This window comes from Arachis ipaensis, chromosome B10 (genome assembly GCF_059453495.1).
Source record: "Arachis ipaensis isolate K30076 ecotype BB chromosome B10, ASM5945349v1, whole genome shotgun sequence".
In the NCBI taxonomy this organism is placed as follows: domain Eukaryota; kingdom Viridiplantae; phylum Streptophyta; class Magnoliopsida; order Fabales; family Fabaceae; genus Arachis; species Arachis ipaensis.
The window spans coordinates 132091186-132111683 of NC_142435.1; the positions used below are offsets into that span (position 1 = coordinate 132091186).

Sequence of the window (20498 nt, forward strand, 5' to 3'; positions counted from 1 at the left end):
CAATTTAGTAATTAAATAAATAAAATCAAAATACATCAAACTAAATTGAACATTCTAAAAATATAAAATAATAACTTCTAAATAATACTTGATCTCTACATATCACGAACATTTGAAACATGTATCATTTTCTTCCTCTTCAAAAAAAATTTGTCCTCGAATTTTATCCTTCAAAACTTAGTGTATGAACAAAACAAATATAAAAAAGATCATTTCTGTTTTTTTTTCTTTTTGCACTGTATGCTTTTTTATTTTTATTTTTTAAATAATAAATCAACAAGACGACAAAGCAATAATAAAACACAAACAAGGAAGATAAGGACGATAAGAACATAAAAAAAGACGTGAAAGACACTGAAATTCTTTTTTTTTTTTTAGGACATAAGAATAACAAATATAAATTAATTAAAAATTAATTTAATACCTAAAATCTGATACCAAATGATAAGAAAATAGAGAGTAAACAAAAAGACACTAAGTAAAATCGAATAAAAAATACAATAAAATTAAAATAAAAAATAAAAGAAATAGATTGAAATTGAATACAAAGAGAATTACTATACTTTTTATCCAATTTTTTAATACAACAATAAATAGACTCTTCAACCTAACTTGTCCATACCATAGTTTAAGAATTGGATCGAGGGGACTCACTCAACCTCACTTGTCCACACAATAGTTTTCTCACGAAACCAAAAATAAGTTTCCACACTTCTAATCATTGAATAACGGCTATAATAATTTATGAGGTATTTATAACCTCTTATTAAGTTAAAATAAAGAAAATTATAAGCCCATAATATAAAGCCTAATTTAATAACTAAATAAATAAAATTAAAATATATCAAATTAAATTAAACATTATAAAAATATAAATTAATAACTTTTAAATAATATTTAATTTTTTTATATCACGAATGTTTAAAGCATCTATCAAATCGAATCTAAATTTGAATTTATTTTTTAAATGAGTCGAATTTTAACCTGCATATAATCTCAACTTATATATGTATGGTAAAAAAAATATTGTACTTAATTATAATAAAGTATACTTTTTTCACTGTACATTTTTTTGCCAAAAAAATAGTATATCATAAATTCATAATATAGTGTTTCTCACCGTACATACACTTAAGAGTAGATATGACAAATGTCATTGAAGGAACAATAATTAATTAAGGTGAGTAAGTGGCGGTTGGACTGAGTTCAAATCGACTCATCACGAACAGCGAGCAAAAATTAATGAGTTGCATACTTATTTGACTCTTTTTTTTTCAAATTTATTATATAATTTTAGCAATTGATTTTTTACTTGATGTCCATACAAATAAAAAAAATTTATCGTACATTCGTATATTTTTATAATATAAATTATCTAAAATTTTAAAAACTAGTTAATAAAAAAGAGACTTTATATATCTGAAAGGAAAAAGAAAATGGGTTAGACGAATCAGTATTCGTTCGAGACTTGAATTTGTTTAACTTGTAAATTATACAAATTGACCTAATTTCTAAATAAATCATAATTTTAAAGACATAACTCTCCTATTTTTATGAGAGACCCAAGCTGTCTTAAGAATTGCGGCTTATTTTGACGGCTTTAATTAGGATACAAATTTTTTTATAACTATATATGGATATAATTTGGTGACTCATTATTATTTGATCCCTTGATCAAAATATTATATGGGAGTTCAAATCTCACATTGGATATGGAAAATATTTTGTGGCCATCCGTTTGTTTTTAAATAAATCATCTACAATAAAGAAATTAGTTCATCTATTCAACAGTAAATATCTTTAGAAAACTCGAAAAAAAAAAAGAAGAAATTTTGCTATCTATTTATGTGAAGTAATTATGCTTCTGCAATTATATTTAAGGCAGATTTTGCAAAAGGGGCACGGTCAAACACTTAAGTATATGTATAATGTGTACAATGGGATTTACGGATGTTCGATTCAGTAGGATATTAGATATTTATTATTCCTGTTATTTGGATAGTTATTTTGGATACTATGGATGTATTGTGTTTGAGAAATTAGTAGTATTTTATTCTGGATGTTCATTTTTTAACTCTTATTAGACCAAATAAATAGTCAATTGTACACATTATACAAATATTCTATTGGCTCCTGTATATATAATAAATTTAGTTGCATATGAGGTGTTTCCCTTGTCAAACAGCATAGTACACATGTTCAAAATTTTGGCTTTCATCCTCCTCTTAATATACTCATACACACTTAATTAATTACTTAAGATTTTGTGATAATAATAAATAATTTCATACAATAATTTTAGATTCAACATTTTGAATTAAATTATACATATATAAATATGAAAAAGTTTAGGGACTAGTAATTTTATTAAATTTTGGCTAGCATGTAATTAGCAAAAGAAAAATGAATAATCCCATATAATTAGATAAAAATCTCACACTATTAAAAACATCATTAATGACTACAAATCATAAAAATTGCTGGCCCTAACACTCCTCTATAAATATTGATAGCTCACTTTAACGAAAAAAAAAACAATGCAAAGTGCTATTTTTATTTTTCTAGTTATAATATTAGAGTAATGTTAGAGAATTAAACTTTTTTCAATTAATATTTTAAAATTATTTTAGTTATTTTAAATTATAAAACATAAATTAATAATTTTAATTATAAATTATAAACTTAAATTTTAAAGTTATTTAATATTAAATAACTAAAAGTTAATTTTATATACTTTCTTGTAATATCAATAATTGAAAGTTTTAGATATATGAGGAAGGTAAAGGAAGGAAGAAGTTATTCACACTATTCCAATATATGTATACTTTATATTGTTACCTCTACACTTGGACTTCCCAATTGGTTGCAACTTCCTCCAATTTTGTCACACTGGCTAGCTACATGCTTGTCATCAAATTCCACACACAATAATTATGTTTTAGAACAAATATATATAAATTAATTAAATCAAACCATCATTAGTTTATTATAATAATAGTTTTTATATATTCTACTATATAGCAAATTAAACGAGCTACACCGTACAATGAGTATGCATGCAGATACAAATTTATACATAGCAGTGAGAAGGTCGAGTATTAAAGTTGATACTGTTAATGTTGGCGGTGCGAAGAGTATATAAAGTTAGTCTCACATTAAAGAAAATAAAGAAGAGTAAAAAATTTATAAGATAAAAAATTCGTTAACTTAACATTTTAAGGTTTTGAATAATTATATTTTTAATATTTTTAAATAAAATTTTTTTATTTGTTTAATTTTTGTATAAATTTTTTTATTTTATATTATTTTTTATTTTTAGTATTTATTAAAGATCGACTTTTTAATTTTTTAAATATAAAATTTTAATACTGTGTCATGTATACGTGCCTTAATAACAACATTCTTCAATAATAATATGTGTCAGCATGCAGGAGGAGACCGTCGTCAACTCTTGATATATATATACGACAAAATTATATAGCATTATTTTGTATTTTTTAGTGGTGATAGGATTATTCTAAAGAAATAATTAGGAATTGAAAATTATTATAGAAACGCCAAAATGGTGGCGACAGTGTTGCCTTAACAGCAGCCATGCTTTTCGCTACTCTTTGCTCTGCCTTTTAGAATAAGCAAATTAAACCATATCTCATTACTAATCTACCAACATACACATATTTATAGATATTTATATAAATATAAATATTTGGTGATGAATTTATTAATTCTACTTACGTCAATTGAATTAATTATGTCTCCAAGCTAAGGTTAGGGTGCCAGAAATTAATTTAATAATAGAGTAAAAATTAGTGTAATTTAAATATATTAATATATGGTGTGTAATACATAGATATAAATCTGTAATATTACAGGCCTGTAAAATGCAATGAAAACGAATAAAAAAAATGAAATAGTTGTTGCCAAACACAACCTGCATTTTGCAGGAAGGTACAATCAAAAGACGAAACGTGCATGCAGACTAGAGCTGGGCTTTGACTGCTTTGAAACACGCCAAACACGACTTGTGTTTTGTAGGTGGTCAGAACAAAGTGCAAGTTGCGCTTTGCAACACCCCTCGTTGCATGTTTGACATGTGTAGGTGAGGGTGGTGAGAGAGTAGTCTTTATATTTGCGTTTTAGTATTTGAATTTGAATGTGAAGAAAGGAGTGATAGTGTTCGTAGTGTGAGTTGAAGGAATGCACTTGAGTTGAAAGAAGGAAGAAAATCATTGAGGAAGAGGAAAAAGGTTGAATGAATGAGGAAAAAAATTACTGAAAAAACACGGTTTGGGATTTTACATTACCTCAAAAACATATTATTGAATTTCTAAATCATTCTCAATGGCGGTAATTATTTTTTTTTAGTTTCAAACCTTCTTAGCTAGTTTATTTATATCTTCTATTTTGATTAACTAATTTTAAAGTTTCTTTGTGCAGCTGCATTTTATTTGGGACGCTGAGTACGATGTTACAATAAGGAAGATATACGACTATCGCATGGGTCGGCGGATACAATAAATGTTGGAGGATATTCATGAGGGGGGACCACCTCACAACCTAGCTCCGTTCGAAAATTAAGAAGGCTCTGTTAGTTCACTGGGAGATCGACGAACCTCCAAGTATACCGACGGCTCAGCGACCTTCATAAAGACTAAGGCCAGGCTGGTATGTAGTGTAACGTCCCTTCTAACAAAATACCTTACTTAAGTCATGGTATTTCCACTGGTAAGAATATTACGTAATCTTTCCTAATATTAACTACTTAATTACTGAGCCTTTATATCGATCACTACAAAAAAAGGTCTATAGTCACGATGAAAAACCGTGACCATAGCTAGTGAAAAGGGTGACCATAGGTCTATGGTCACGATTTTTCTACCGTGGCCTATTCTGCCATGGTCATAGACCTATGGTCACGGTTTTTTTATCTATGGTCACGGTTGTAGTGTTAAAATTTTGGCACTTTAGGCCACGTTTTTTTGCCATGACCATAGGTTAATCTATGGTCACACGTAAAAACCGTGACCATAGGCTCTATAGTCACCCCTTTATTAAAACTGTGACCATAGCCTTATCTATGGCCACAGTTTTCACCGTAACCATAGCCTCTATGGTCACTCCACCATAAAACCGTGACCATAGCCTTATCTATGGTCACGGTTTACCCTCTATAGTCACCCCACCTAAAACCGTGACCATAGCGTTCTAGTTTTGTGAAAATGCCAGAAAATTTTGTTCAAATAAAATTGTTCATCAAAGATCTTCAAACAATAATAGTCACATAATTATTAATAATAGTAAATGTTATTCAAGTAATTTCAAAAAAAGCTCAAATACAATATATATCCCTCTGTATAAAATAAAATCTTAAGCAACAAGAGTGAGGGGACTCTATGAAAGCAACTGAAATCATAAACAAAGCCTACTAATCATCTGCAACTTCATACTGAATCTTCGAGCATGTGTCATTGAAAGGGTGAAAAATTTTAGGGTGAGAATTAAACTACAAGTTCTCATTAGAGGTCGAGAATGCCGTGAAAGTAAAGAATAACGCAAAAAGTTAATTTAGTTCAACAATATTTATTTTTATTGATTCCATAAAACTCTTTGAAATTATGTTTGAAGAATTACTTATCAGTTTCAAGTTATATTCCTTAAAAGTCTTTTTAATTAAAAACAACCTCTAATATAAAAGTGAAACACATACACAAGCAAATCAGACAGTACAGATAAACAAACAATACAAACATCAATCAACATATAATTAAATATTAACCACACCCAAGCAAATCATACAAATGCATATGATGAATGTCTATTCCTATATAGGCCATGAGCTCGCGTGTCGGTTGATTGCCAGTAACCCGACAACATTTCGAAGATTGGTGTTACGTATCGCCATCTTCATAGGAAACCTTCCTTCCAGTCTCAAAGGGGTACTACGTATCGTCGTCCCCACCGAGCCTTATCCTTCGGGTTTCAAGTGAGCGTCTCCGCTGAGCCTCATCCTTCGGGCTTCAAGTGGTCATTATATATCACCGTCCCCACTGAGCCACATGCACAATATCTCAAGTGAGCGTTACGTTTTTCCTTTCTCACGAGATTGTGCTCAAAATCATACTCTTTTCCTCAATTTTTATTCTTCAAACCTCAAACCTTATTTCCTTAAACCTTAAACCTTAATTTCTTAAACCTTAAACCTTAATATTCAAATCTTTCTTGACCTTATCTTTATCTTTACCCATTTTTTTAACTCTGTCTTTTTTTACTTATACTTTTAACATTTTTCTTTGACCTTTATGACTCCTTAACTTCATCGTTTCTTTACTTACACTCTTAACATTTTATATAAATGTGCACTTTAATCATTGACTTCTATGTAATTACTTTCTTATCCCTAAACTTTTACATAATTACCTTTTTATCACTCAAACTCGGTTTAACTTTACCTTCATATATTTTTTTAAACTTGTTCTTATCTTTCCTAAAAATTCTTTCAATCCATTCTCAAATACTTTAAAAATTTAACCTTAATATCCTAAAAGAATACTCGTTCTTCAAACTTGTAACAACCAATAACCAGCATCAATCCAGTACTTAAATATCCATTTCTAGCTATCAATTTCATTAATCAACGCATTATCTACACAATTAATTTAATTAAATCCTTATATTTTTAAAAAAAATTCGGATATAACCTCCCTCCTAAAAAATGGACTTAACCACCTTTACAGATTCCTTCTATCTCAACAATTCTCAAGATACTCAAGCAATTATCAAAACAACATGATTCTCAATAATCAACTTATCAGAATTCAATCAAAATCAGAATTCTCAGTCAAATTATTACAATAATCATCCAATCATCTACCATACAAAACTACACTCAAATCAATTACAATCTTAGTCACAAATCCAAATCAAACTTATCAGTTAATCATTCTAAATTATTATAACATATTTGCAATTATTCAGTAGACTTTATAGGTATTCTTATCAAAATATTTAATTTTAAAACGAAACTCCCTACCCTGATTAGTAGAAATTGCATAATTTAGACACGACAAACCCACTTATTCTGAATTCACAGCAGCAGCGGCAGTGGCATTAGAACCAGCAGTAGCTACAACAGTAACATGTCAATAATCGTAGTTATAGGGGCTGAAATGAAATAAAACTAGAATACGATAACAAATGAAATGGCAGCATAGCAAGAATGATGTTTTTCCAAAATCGCAACGGTGACGGCAACAAAAAGCTCCGGCAGGGTGCTTAAATCAGAAGCAGAGGCAACCACCAGCAGCAGTGCCAGCAAGGAACGACATTTGACGGTGGCATGCAGCTCGACGGCGACCTCCTTCCACAGCAACGGCAGTAGTAGCGGCATCACACACCACTATTTAGGGATGTTAAAAATTTTTAGGAGGCGGGAATTTCTGTGGGACCACCCTGAATGGAGCCCCGATGGTAGAAAATTTTTTCTGCAAAGATGGGAATGGGGGACAAAATTTTTCCAAAGCAGGTGCGGAGACCCTAGCGGGGATCCCCGTCCCCGTCCCCACATTTCCCACATTCTCTGAGTATATTAGATTAATTAAACACCCTTAGTAGTTTATTTTTTCTTTGATTTTTTAATCATTATAACATGTGCTACACAGGAGTCCTACATGCAAAGACTAGAGGTCGCGACTCAACAAACTCAGCAAAGTGGGGAGGACACCGATGGCTCTGCTGCTTCAGTCGTCGATTCCGATGCAGTTTGGCACGAGACCACCTCAGCACCGTACAAAAACCGTATATACGGATTGGAGTCATTCTTCGCCGACAGCCTTTGCACTTCCACATTAAGGCCATCATTTGCCTCTGCCACCAGTCGAGCCGTCAACCTCGAGGAAGGCATTAATTTGAAGCTACAGGTGCAGGAGTTCACCCACAACCTTCACCAGCAGAATTAAGAGCTGCTGATTATCGGGAGATGTATCAAAAAATTCTCGCACGCATGATAGACACAGATGACCTCAGGCTGGAGCGGAGGGAGCAGCTAGAATGGCTTCAGCAGATGGAGGCTCAGATGGATGTGTATCAAGCTCAGATGCGTGCTGCGGGCATCATCCTTGCTGGGGGCAGCACTACTATTAGTGGCAGCGGTCCAGTTAGTGGCATACAGACAGCATCGCCTTCTATGCCATCTTAGCAGGACCATGGGAACGACGACAACGACGACTACCTGGATCTTTAGTGATTAGGGCTTCATTTTATTGTTTCATTGTATGAATTTGATTTATTAGACTTGTAATTTATTTGAACATTTGATACATTACATAATTGGTTTCTCTTATTTATAAATTGACTATTAATTGTGTGAAAAATAAATTTAAATAAAAAAAAATTGCGTCACAATTTCTTTAAAAAAAATTGATATTACCGTCGGATTTATCGAGAGAATAATCCGACGGTAATAGTGCAAAAAACAACATATTGTGGCGCTAACATTACCGTTGGAAAAATTCACCCTAACCAAATGGTTTTTCAGTTAGGTAATCCGACGGTAAATCTGAGGTAACTTAATTAACGTCGGCTTTTTTTCATCTTTTCGACGATAAATCTAACGATCCTCAACGTTTTTCTTGTAGTAAAAATCAGAAGTAATAAATAGTTATACAATATAAAAAGACTAACCATATTTATACAATATGTAATTTGAAAAATAATTAAAATATTTTATTAATTAACTTATCATTTAATTTGTGAAATTAAGTATCGAACTTATGCTTTGACGACTTTACTTCTAATTCAAATTGAATTTCTGAGAGAAAAATGTCATCAAGCGTAAGTTCTATTCTTATTCATTTTAATGTGGGTATTTTTTATTGACATTTATATTTTAAAATTAATAAAAAAATATTAATAATTTATACAAATAATAAATCGAATTAACTCCATTCTATCTATTATGTATATGTTGTATAAGTAGTCAATCAAATTTCATACAATATATACATAGAATCAATTTGATTTAATTTACTACTAGTACGTGATACACATAGTAAATAGAATAAAATTTATTCGATTTATGTTAATAGAGGAAAAATGTCGGTAAAGATTTTTACAAAAATATTGCGTTGCAAGTATAGTTCTAATAAACCAACAATTAAACCTCAATCAATGTTTAAATTGTTTGTCACAAATACAACCCAATAAAATTAACCGAAGTATTCAAACCTCGGGTCGTCTCTCAAGGAATTGCACGGAAGTATGTTTATTATTGGTTATGAGATTGTATCTTTTTGGGGTTTGAGTTTAATAAGCAAGGAATGTAAATAACAAGAAAATAACTAACAACTAAGAAAAGTCCTAGCAAGGGTTGAGAATCGGAATTCCTATCCTCATTATCATTGTCAATTGTGATGGTAATCACAAATTGCTCTCACTTAGTTGACCTCTAACAATTGAAGGAAAGTCAAGTGCATACAATTAACTTGAGTTCACAAGTCCTAGTCAACTCATAGTGAGAGACTAGCTTTGGTGAAGTTCAAGCTAACCGACAATCTCCAATTACCATTCAACAAAAGACTTTTGATAACTCAAGAGTCTCTAAATAATCAATCCAAGTCAAAAACATAAAAATCTAAATTAAAATCCACCCAAACATTTTATCAAACACTTGGGAGCCGCAACATAAAGCATAGAAAATTGACAAGACAGAGAAAATTCTAAGACTAACCAAAGCAAAGAAATAACCATAACAAAGCAATTGAGCAATAAAAAACATGAAACATAAATTGCATTAATGAAAATTGAGAGTAACACATGAACTCATAAACTAAATTAGCAAAATAAAGGAAGTAGATAACTAAAGTGCTAGAACAAATAAGCGTAGAAGAGAAACTAAATTAAAGTAAGGTATAAATCTGAATTTGAGAAGGAATAAGACTAAAAACCTTAAAATCTAAAGAGAGGAGAGAGCCTCTCTCTCTAGAAAACCTGCATCTAAAACCTAAAGTATGAATGAATGAGAAGTGAATGATCCCCCCTTCCAGCTTCACTCTGCACCATCTAATCAGTATTTTCGAGCTTGAAACTGAGTCCAAATCAGCCCATAAATCGCTCCCAGTGTTTTCTGTTTAATGCAGCACGTGACGCTCTGTCACGCGTATGCGTCAGCCACGCGTGCGCGTCGCTGGACTTTTTACTGGCCACGCGTAGGCGTCAGCCACGCGTGCGCGTCGTAGGTCGTTGCACATGTCACGCGTACGCGTCGCCCATGCGTGCTCGTCGCTACCAGATTCTGAAATCCTTAATTTCTTGTGTTCCTTCCACTTTTGCATGCTTTTTTTCCATCCTCTAAGTCATTCCTGCCTTGGAAAACCTGAAATCACTTGCACACATATCACGGCATCGAATGGTAATAAGAGATGATTAAAATTAGCAAATTTAAGGGCAAAGAAGCATGTTTTCAATTATAGCACAAAATTAGAAAGAAAAATATAAGCATGCGAATTATATACATAAGTGTGAGAATAATAAATAAAATTCACTCAATTCAATACAAAATAAACCACAAAATAGTGATTTATCATACATATAAATAATCTAATTCGATTTACATGAAAATATTTAAAATAGGATGTGTAACTAATTCTGATATTTACGCAATTTTAAACTTTATTTATTTTATCAAGGTGAATTATCCGAATTTTTTTCTTGTCATTAATTAACAAAAAAAATGAATGTTATATATATATTGTTACAGACCACCATCTCACATTATTTAATTACTGAAATACAAATATGTAAAATCATAATCACATAGGAATATCAAGAGAAATAAAATAAGAATGAAGGGGTGTGGATTTCTGGAAATTGGTCAGGGAAAAGTGGAGCTGTCTTCCATAAAACAATATTTTCTTTGTTTCTTTTTCTAATGATAGTTGGTGGTATCCATAAAAAAACACACCATTATTATATATATCATGTTATTATTTGTTCTTTATTCCTAGTCTCTTATACATTTAATTTAATTTCTATTTTTCTGTGTGCATTACTTTCCTTTGACCTTATTGTATATATAAGTATATGTGTGATGATCAAGTAAATGTTTTTTAGATGAGTAATGTACATGCGTGTTTATTTCATTTTATGCTAAAATTTTATTTTTATTTTTATTTAAAGAAATTAAAATAATAAAAAAACTAATTCTATATATTTTAATTATAAAAAATTTAAAATGAAATGGAATAAAAATACACCAATAATTTATACAATACAATAAGCTTATAAACCATATTAGGTATACAATGGAGCCCACTGCATCACGTGTGCATGAATGATTCACATGCATGACTCCTTTTGTTTCTCGGCGCTGAAATAAATGTGGATACTATATATTGTATATTTGTGTTTAATAGTATAATAATTAAGATTCTCTTCATATTTATAGTTTTTTTTTAATTATAATAATTATGTTTTTATATTTGTAAAAATTTTTAATTGAAATTTTAGATTAATTTTAAATTTGTAACTAAATCTTAATAGTACAAGTTGTAAAAACATAGATTAACAAAACTCTTATTTTATTGTATAAAGCAAACATATGTATGTACTCAATATATATCAAATAAATAAATACTAAGTACACATATATTGAATACATATTTAGCTATAACTTTTGACAATGAATAATTTTTTTTAATAAAAAAATTTACATAATTTACTTAGTTATTATAAAAAGTAATAATGTAATTATATACTATATTGATTTATGAAGGAACAAAGATAATTGGTAAATATAATTTCTATATTATTTTAGCTACCATCTATGTTTAATATTTTTGGTAAATAATTTCTTAAGCCAATATGTGGTAACACTACATGGTGATGCATGCAGCTCAAGAGGGTTAAAATAGTCATTGTAGTTAGTCAACACTGCTAGGTGTCTCCTTAGAATTTACAACTTGCTATAAACCTGAGGCAAACTTGATGATGAAGACCCACATTTGGTGGAACCTTGAGAAACACACTTATCCATGGTTTTTCTTTCTTCATTTGCCTTTGTATACTTAAACCCTAATTAACTCTAGTTTCTTTCATGCATAATTGATTAGTAGTAGCAGTGATAAGGAAGCTCCATACTCTTCCCTCTCTTTTAATTTGATCTTATTATTTTGTGGTAACCCTCAAGTCAAGTGTTTTCTTCTCAAAGTGAATCACAAAAATTCAACCCAAAATTGAACAAAGAGTTTTGTCTCTCCATGCAAGTAAGCTCTATCTCTTTAATTATTTACTTCTTAGGGTTTTTGTCTAAGCTTTTTCTTTGAAGAAGAAATCAAAGTTATTATGTTTAATTTCTTTAGTTTAAATTTTTTCCCAAGGGTATTGATGACTCTTTTTGAAAGGTGGATATATTTAATTAGAACATTGGAGAGCTAGATGTGTAATTGAACTTTGTCTAATTTTTTCTTCAATGATAAATCTATGTTTTGTTTAGCTATAATTTTTCTCTAAGAAAGTTCATTATGATGTGCAAATTTGTATGCTATAGAAGGAAAAGGAAGCAATCACCGCCAATAAGGAGGGCACTAATAAGAAGGACATAGGAATAATGGAATGTTGCCATGGAAAAGAGGAAACCCTACCACCTGGGTTTCGATTTCATCCAACCGACGAAGAACTCATTACTTGCTATCTCATAAACAAGATCTCGGATTCAAACTTTTCAGGCAGGGCAATAACTGATGTTGATCTCAATAAATGTGAGCCATGGGAGCTTCCAGGTGCGTATAGTTTGCAACTATTATTATTAGTTCAATTTCTTTGATTTTTTTTATGCATATTCTTTTATATTTGAGAAATAAATATCCATCAAATTCAAGATATTTAATTTTCTTAATTTACTCCTTCAATTATTCTCCTAAATAGATAGTGCTTATTTTTATATCCATGTTATCATTATTTTTAGAGTACTCAACACTATCTAAGGTTTCTATGAGACAATAATTGACTGATGCACCAAATTTTAATCCCATTATACTAACTAAGGTATATTTTAGTCCATTTAATTCATTAAGAAGAGATTTGCCTTTTTCTTTTTTTAGACATGGATAAGATTTAATTTAAGTGAATGATATACATTTGTTAAATACCTTCTATTACTTTTCTAATTAAACAAAAAGACCACAACAGATTCTCATTGAATCTAATATATTATGTTCCTTGGATGTTTCTTTTTTTTTTTTTTTCTATTTATTTAACAAAATTTTCCATGAATTAGGGAAGGCGAAGATGGGAGAAAAAGAATGGTACTTCTTCAGCCTGAGAGATCGTAAGTACCCAACTGGGGTGCGAACGAACCGAGCCACAAACACGGGGTATTGGAAGACCACCGGAAAAGACAAAGAGATCCTTAATAGTGTTACATCGGAGCTAGTTGGGATGAAGAAAACTTTGGTTTTCTACAAAGGAAGAGCCCCAAGGGGAGAGAAGAGTAATTGGGTCATGCATGAATATCGCATTCATTCTAAATCCACCTTTCGAACAACCAAGGTATAAATATAAACAAAAAATATTAATTACTTAATATTTCTGTAAATGATTTTTGTTTCTTTTATATATATATATAATGAAACTCAGTCTTTCAAACATGTAGTAAAATGCAAATAAAAATAACGTATCTTTTATGACAAAACCCTACCCATCTTCTTCTTCCACTAAACTCCAAGAAGTGTCCGCATATCATACCATATATTGCAAATTCAAAAAAGCAAACAATTATTAGTCAAGAACCATAACTTAAGGGTTAATTAATCCTTAAGAAAAGATGGCGACTGGTTTTATATTTACTTAAACATGCTATTTTAAAGTTTTTTCAGGCTTAAAATTTGGAAGAATCAAAGGTGAAGCTACCTTGGTTTATATCTCTTTTTCTTTTTTTCTTTTTTTTATTCTTTGTCTCTTTCAAATATATAGCATTAATTGACTACCTTTTATTTCAATTCTTTTAAAATTTGTCCATGTCGTTTCATTTTTCTTTAACCCCAATCGAACATAGAATCATTATTAGGTGCTAAAATAAAATGTTTTATTCTCTTCAGCAATTTATATCACATAAACTAAAATAATTTTATTATAAACATTCATTAATGACTACTTATCATTCAATTAATACATCAATGCACAAGTTATAATTTACACTAAGAATACCTACTAATTTTTCTCAAACATATTCCTAATATTAAGAGTTTACTCTATTTCGGTATACAAACAAGAATTTAATCAACAAGAACCAAATTGTAAATTATTTGCTTTAAATTTAATGCTACAGAGTTAATAATCTAAAATTATTTTATTTAACTTAACATCTATAATTTTATACATTTATAATTTTATACATATAATATTTATAATTACACATTTATTATATCTAATATTTCTTAATTATTCTAGCCATAATTAATGAATGCAAAATAAATTATTTTTGACTGATTTAAAATAATTTTTTATTATCTCTTAAATATTTAAATTTTAATCACCTTTATGCCATGTTAATGGATCAATTTCCCCAAAGACTTTATTTAGACTATTTATTGAAGGAAGAAAAATGTTCTCTAAAAATCATCATAAGCGTCTTTAATAGTCAATATTAACAATTCTGGATGAACATTAACAACCTTTGATTATAGGTGACCATTTTGATGGAGATATAGATTAACTGTCATTAATATTCAACATAACAAACCCTAACATGTAATCCTACACCCTTTTGTGATATATATAGCAGGATGAATGGGTGGTTTGCCGTGTGTTCCAGAAGAGTGCCGGTGCAAAGAAGTACCCTTCTTCCAACCATGCAAGTAGGGCAATGAACCCTTTCAACCTTGAAATAGGTCACCACAATATTGTGCCGCCGCCGCCAATGATGCAACTCGGAGACCCCGCCGCCGCTCATTTCCTCTATGGAAGGAACTATATGAATACTGCAGAGTTAGCAGAAGTAGCTAGGGTTTTGCGTGTTGGTACTGGATCAACCAGTACCAACCTACCCGGGATGCAGCCTCAGATAAATTATCCAGTGGCTGCATCATCCCCAGGAGTTGGATTCACAATTTCAGGGCTCAATTTAAATCTAGGAGGCGGAGGAGGCGGAACAGTAGTGGCCACAACACAACCAGTTTTGCGGCCCATGCAGCCGACTCCTCCGTCCCAAACATTGGGTATGGTTCCTCATCATCAAGTTCATCATGATGTGAGTTCCAACATGATTTCTGGTGCTGAGAATGTGGGTTACGTCAATGAAATAAGCAACACAAATGGTGGTCATGGAAATAGGTTTATGGGCATGGATCATTGCATGGATCTTGATAATTACTGGCCTTCCTACTAAATAAAGGAGAGAGACCCTACTTCATTTTGTTTAATTAATTATTATACATAATTTAGTGTTATAAGCTAAGTTGGATAATTAAGCTACGTAAAACTTTTTTCTTTCTTCTTTTTTTTTTTTTAATTATCGTGTTTCTAAGTTTAATGCAGGTAAAGAGACCTTGCAGTATCAAAGTGAATCTTGTTCTTATTTGGAGTTACGAAACTTCTTTAATGTTATTGCTTTTATCTAGTCAATAATGCTACGTATAGCAAAAAATTCAATCATTGCTTTTGGGATGAGTGGTATCATCTATAGTATTAGAGCGCTAGATCCGAAAGGTCAAGAGTTCGAGTCTTGGTGAACCCCAAAATGTTCATTTTATAACTCAATACTCCATTATCTCCCTAGCGGGATCCTAAATAAAAATAACTTTGTTAAGTAACCAATTAAAGGTGCCAATTAGTAAAAAAAAAAAAAATCATTAAGAAAATAAAAGAAATAGAATTGGACCTTTTTTAAATTTTTTCTTTGGATGGAATATGAATTCAAATTATCATAAAAAACATTTAAAATTAACCGAAAAAATATCTAAAATCTTAAAAAAAAATCTAAAACTGAATAAAAACAAACATTTAAAATTATTATAAAATAAATATAAAAAATTTAATAAAAAAAGATTTGAAATATCATAAAAAGAAACATTCAAAATATTAAAAAAAATTAAAAAAATAAGAAAAGAAACGTTCAAAATTATTAAAAAAATAATCCAAAACATAAAAAAGGTAATATCTAAAATATATAAAAAATATATCTAAAACCTAAAAAAAAAATTTGTAAAACTAATTATAAGAATCATCTAAAACCGACAAAAAAAAAAAAAAAGAAAAAGGCAACTACGAACTGTGCAACACAAATATTGGATCGCATTTTTTTAAATTTAAAAGTTTTTAAAATTAAAAAAGTTGGCTCAAGTTAACTACCACCCTAATTAGTTATTTATACTTTTTCTAAAAATATATATTCAATAATACTCTCACTTATAAGAAAATGTAAAATATTTTTTTTAATTTAATTAACACAATTAAATTTTTTTATAATTAGTTTTTTATTTAATTACATCAAAAATCAATCCAAATTTTATATGAATCAAATTCTCAAAATTTTTTTCTCATTATTACATCTAATAATTATACACTTTTTTTTAAATAAAAATCTCAAATCCTTATATATGTTATTAATTCTAAAAAATATTTTTAAATTACCACAGTACATTTTATAAAAAGACTAAACATCTCAAATTTGATTAATAAAATCAGAAATATTTTTAATCGTAAATAAAAATCATCACTATCGATTAGTATTACGCTAGAGTTTACGCCGTGTTTCACGGGTTTATTAATATTTTTATTAGAATATTTATTTTTATTTTTATTTTGATTTATGATTTAAAGTTTACTGTAACTTAATAATTTTGAATATATAAATTAAGTTATATTGTCTTAATAATAATAATAATAATAATAATAATAATAATAATAATAGTGATTATAACATATCAGTTATAGAAATGAAAAAATTGCATTTGTGTCTACATAATAGTATTATTATTATGATGATTGGTAATAAAAGGAGGAGAATGAAAAGAGTCGTACTCATAATTTGATAAACAGATGAAATAGAAATAAGTGTGTAATAATTTTGATTATTTATTTGCTGGTGTCTACATATTACATTAAATACAATTCTCAAGTGAGTTTTAAATGTGTATATATAGATAGCTTTTGTAATTGCATTTTAAAGTTTAGCCTAACTACTATTTAGAGCAGGGCCTATAAGTTATAATACAATATATAGATGAACTTAATTAATTGATTAAATAAAAACTTATAAACTCTAAATAATATTACTGTTATGCATGTAAAAACATGCGTATGATATTCACAACAATTTTTGTTTTGGGGGTTTTCAAATTTCAACTACACTATAAGGTCCAGCTTGGGTAACCAACTTAATTAAGCTCCTTTTAATAAAATAACTTAAATAATAAATAATTCTATTAAAAGTAACTTATAAATAAGTTATTTTGTGTTTGGATTTTTAATTTTAAAAGTGCTTATTTTATAAAAATGTGATGAAAAGTAAAAGTATTATGAGAGAAATCATTTTTTTTAACTTCTCTATAAGTTCCTCAATAGCTTTTTAGAAAATTGCAATTTAGTTTTGAAAATTGCACCAGACATTAATACTACTACTTTTCATAAGACCATCTCCAGTAGGGAACTCATCTCAGTCCCTATTTATGACCCACCTGTCATAAAATGTAACTCCACATCAGCTTTTGCGTCATAAACGATAAATAGGAATTCAAAGCATCTCTCTCTTCTCCATTAGGAGGAACTAACTTTAGTCCCTGTTGTGGTCCCACTTAATTAATTAATTAAAATACTTAAAATTAATGTAATTAATTTTTTTAATAATATTATTTAAATTTATAAATTTAAAAATAATTTACTATTAAAAGATATTAATATTAAATAAATTCATATATAATAATAATACACAATATATAATTCGGGATTACACTAATTTATAGTTTTGTGTTTACAATTGCTAATTTTAATAATATTGTTAGTATTTTAAATTTTAAAAATAAAAATAACTAACTCAACTAAGAATTATTTTGTAAGATGTAAAAATTAAATTTATTTTTTAATGTAAGTAAATTTAATTAATTATAATTTAATATAATAATATAAATAATATTCAATATTAATTATGATATAAATAATTAATATAAATCATTAATTAAATAAAAATATAATTATTTAATCTAATTAATTATTTTTTAAATAATTAATATAAATTATTAATTAAATAAAAATATAATTATTTAATATAATTTTTATTATAATTATTACTAATTTAATTATTATTTTATTATTTAATATAATTATTTAATTATTTCAGATTTTATATTATTATTTTTTTAAAATAACTTGTCAAATGGCAAGTTATTATTGGTTAACTTGAGTCCCTGTTTAGAGGGACTTCCTCACCTTGAGACCCGTGCGGGAACTCATTCCTTCTCTCCTCCAATGGTTAGAGTTTCTATGTGTCAGAAAAAAGTGAAAGAGGAATTCCCCATTATAGGTACTCTAAGTCAAAAGTTAAAAAAAAGTTACTTCTAAAATTTTCAAATGGACCCTAATTAATTAGGGAGAAATAATCTATTTTAAAAATGTCTCAACTGATGTGCCAACATATATATTCTTACCAATAATTATGATCTTGATAATTAAACATATGCTTTTAGAATTTAATTTGGGGTTAAATAATTTGTCTGACAAATAAGCCAGGTTTAATTATATTGTAAGTCTTTATATATAATTTTACTAATCTTTTAGTTGTCTTTAAATATAATTTAAAAAATCTATAATTTAGTTCCTGTATTAGATAAAAAAAAAAAGTTTTAATTTGATCTATTTTAATTATTTTTTGTTAAGAAATATTTTTTTTCAAAATATTTATTTTTGTATTTGATGTAGGATAAATTATAAACTATTTAAAAGCAAAAATTATAAAAGCATTGTATTTTTTTTCTGAAAAATAACAACTAATGAGTTTTTAATTATAAAATTTTATCTAATTAATATAAAAATTGAATTATAAAATTTTAAATTGTAAAGATCTAATAAAAAAATTTGATGAAATTATAAAGACTAACAAAATAATTAAATCATATAAATATCAATTATATTAGGTTATACCAAAATTAACTAGTAGAATAAAATATAAAATATAAAATATATATTAAAAATAAGTTAAATTACATATATATTTATATATAAATGTATGATAGCTCATTTTAATATGCAAATAGCGCATTTTTATACATAAATATGTATCAATGTATCATCAATTGAACTTATTTCAAAAGAATCACAGTCTTAGCTTGCTTGACCGTATAACGTAAATAACATTGTAATGTATTATCCGGTTTCGTAGAGCGGTAGAGCCACATTAGTCACATCTACCTTAACCATCTCTTCATATGCCATGTAAATCAGTTTAATAATGCTTTTATTTTTTGGTTGTCTACGATCTCTTTAAGGATTAATCTTTTATGGATTTGAACTTTATTTAAAAATTTATTATTGGCCAATAAATTATTACATATATAAAATAAAATTCAAACACCAACACTTATTTAAGCGAACAAATAAGTTGATTTTTTAAACAATATTTATGTACACATTGATCTGTAACGTTCACCGCTTAATTAATAAGTTAATACTAATACTTTGAAAGTCCAATAAGAATGCCAAATGAAACAACATATATCTGCGCTCAGTAGGAATAGATGTCTATCCTAATGTTAACTAACTCTTTAATTTAACAAGATATGAAGATACCCCCATTAGTAATTCTTTAATTTTATAATTTATAAAGACTAATATTAGAAAATACCTTTATACTATTTTGAAGAAAATACCAAATTGTGTAAAATATCTAAGTACACTGTATATAATAACTACTTACTAGGACTGGAAGTGAGTCGAAATAAACCAAGCTCAAGTTCGACTAAAAAAAATTGAGTTTGGCTCACAGTTCGCCTCATTAATAATCGAGTTTATTTTTTAAACTCAAGTTCGACTCACCGAAAACTCACGAGTTGGCTTAAATAATAGGAACATAATTTATAATTCTATATTAATAATTATAATTTTTTTATTTATGTCTTGCATCAAAATTATATATAAAAAATAAATATAAAATTTTAAATAATTAAGATCATATATATATATATATAATTGATGCAGCTCACAAACTAATGAGTTGAGTTACTTATCCAAACTCAAACTCGACTCATTTAATTTATGAGCTCAATTCCAAACTCAAACTCGACTCATCAGTTCACGAGTTCAACTTATTGAGCTATTAACAAATCGAACTCGAGCTGGCTCATGAACTAACTTGACTCACTTCCACTCCTATTACCTACTATGATTTGTTATTTTAGTTGCATCATCCTTTTCCCGTACAATTTCCTTTAAACTCTAGAGAAGTATTATCAAGAGTGTTAAGCGATCCTCTTTTGATATTAAAAGGTTAAAAATTTTATTAATACTTAAAAAAA

General features: G+C 28.4%; 1 protein-coding gene across 3 annotated transcripts; it reads left to right on the forward strand.

Annotated features, from left to right (window-relative positions):
* The first annotated feature begins 11899 nt into the window (after positions 1 to 11899).
* Positions 11900 to 15615, forward strand: NAC038 (NAC domain containing protein 38). Of its 3 annotated transcripts, none has more exons than XM_088483133.1 (4): positions 11900 to 12257; positions 12542 to 12773; positions 13271 to 13542; positions 14774 to 15615. In XM_088483133.1, the coding sequence occupies exons 1-4, from the start codon at positions 12252 to 12254 to the stop codon at positions 15377 to 15379; spliced, it is 1116 nt and encodes a 371-aa protein (XP_088339259.1). In that variant the 5' UTR covers positions 11900 to 12251; the 3' UTR covers positions 15380 to 15615. The 3 variants fall into 3 exon arrangements, with proteins under 3 accessions (XP_088339259.1, XP_088339263.1, XP_088339268.1); XM_088483137.1 differs by having other exon boundaries at positions 11950 to 12257; positions 14777 to 15615; XM_088483142.1 differs by having other exon boundaries at positions 11993 to 12257; positions 12545 to 12773.
* Positions 15616 to 20498: the final 4883 nt, after the last annotated feature.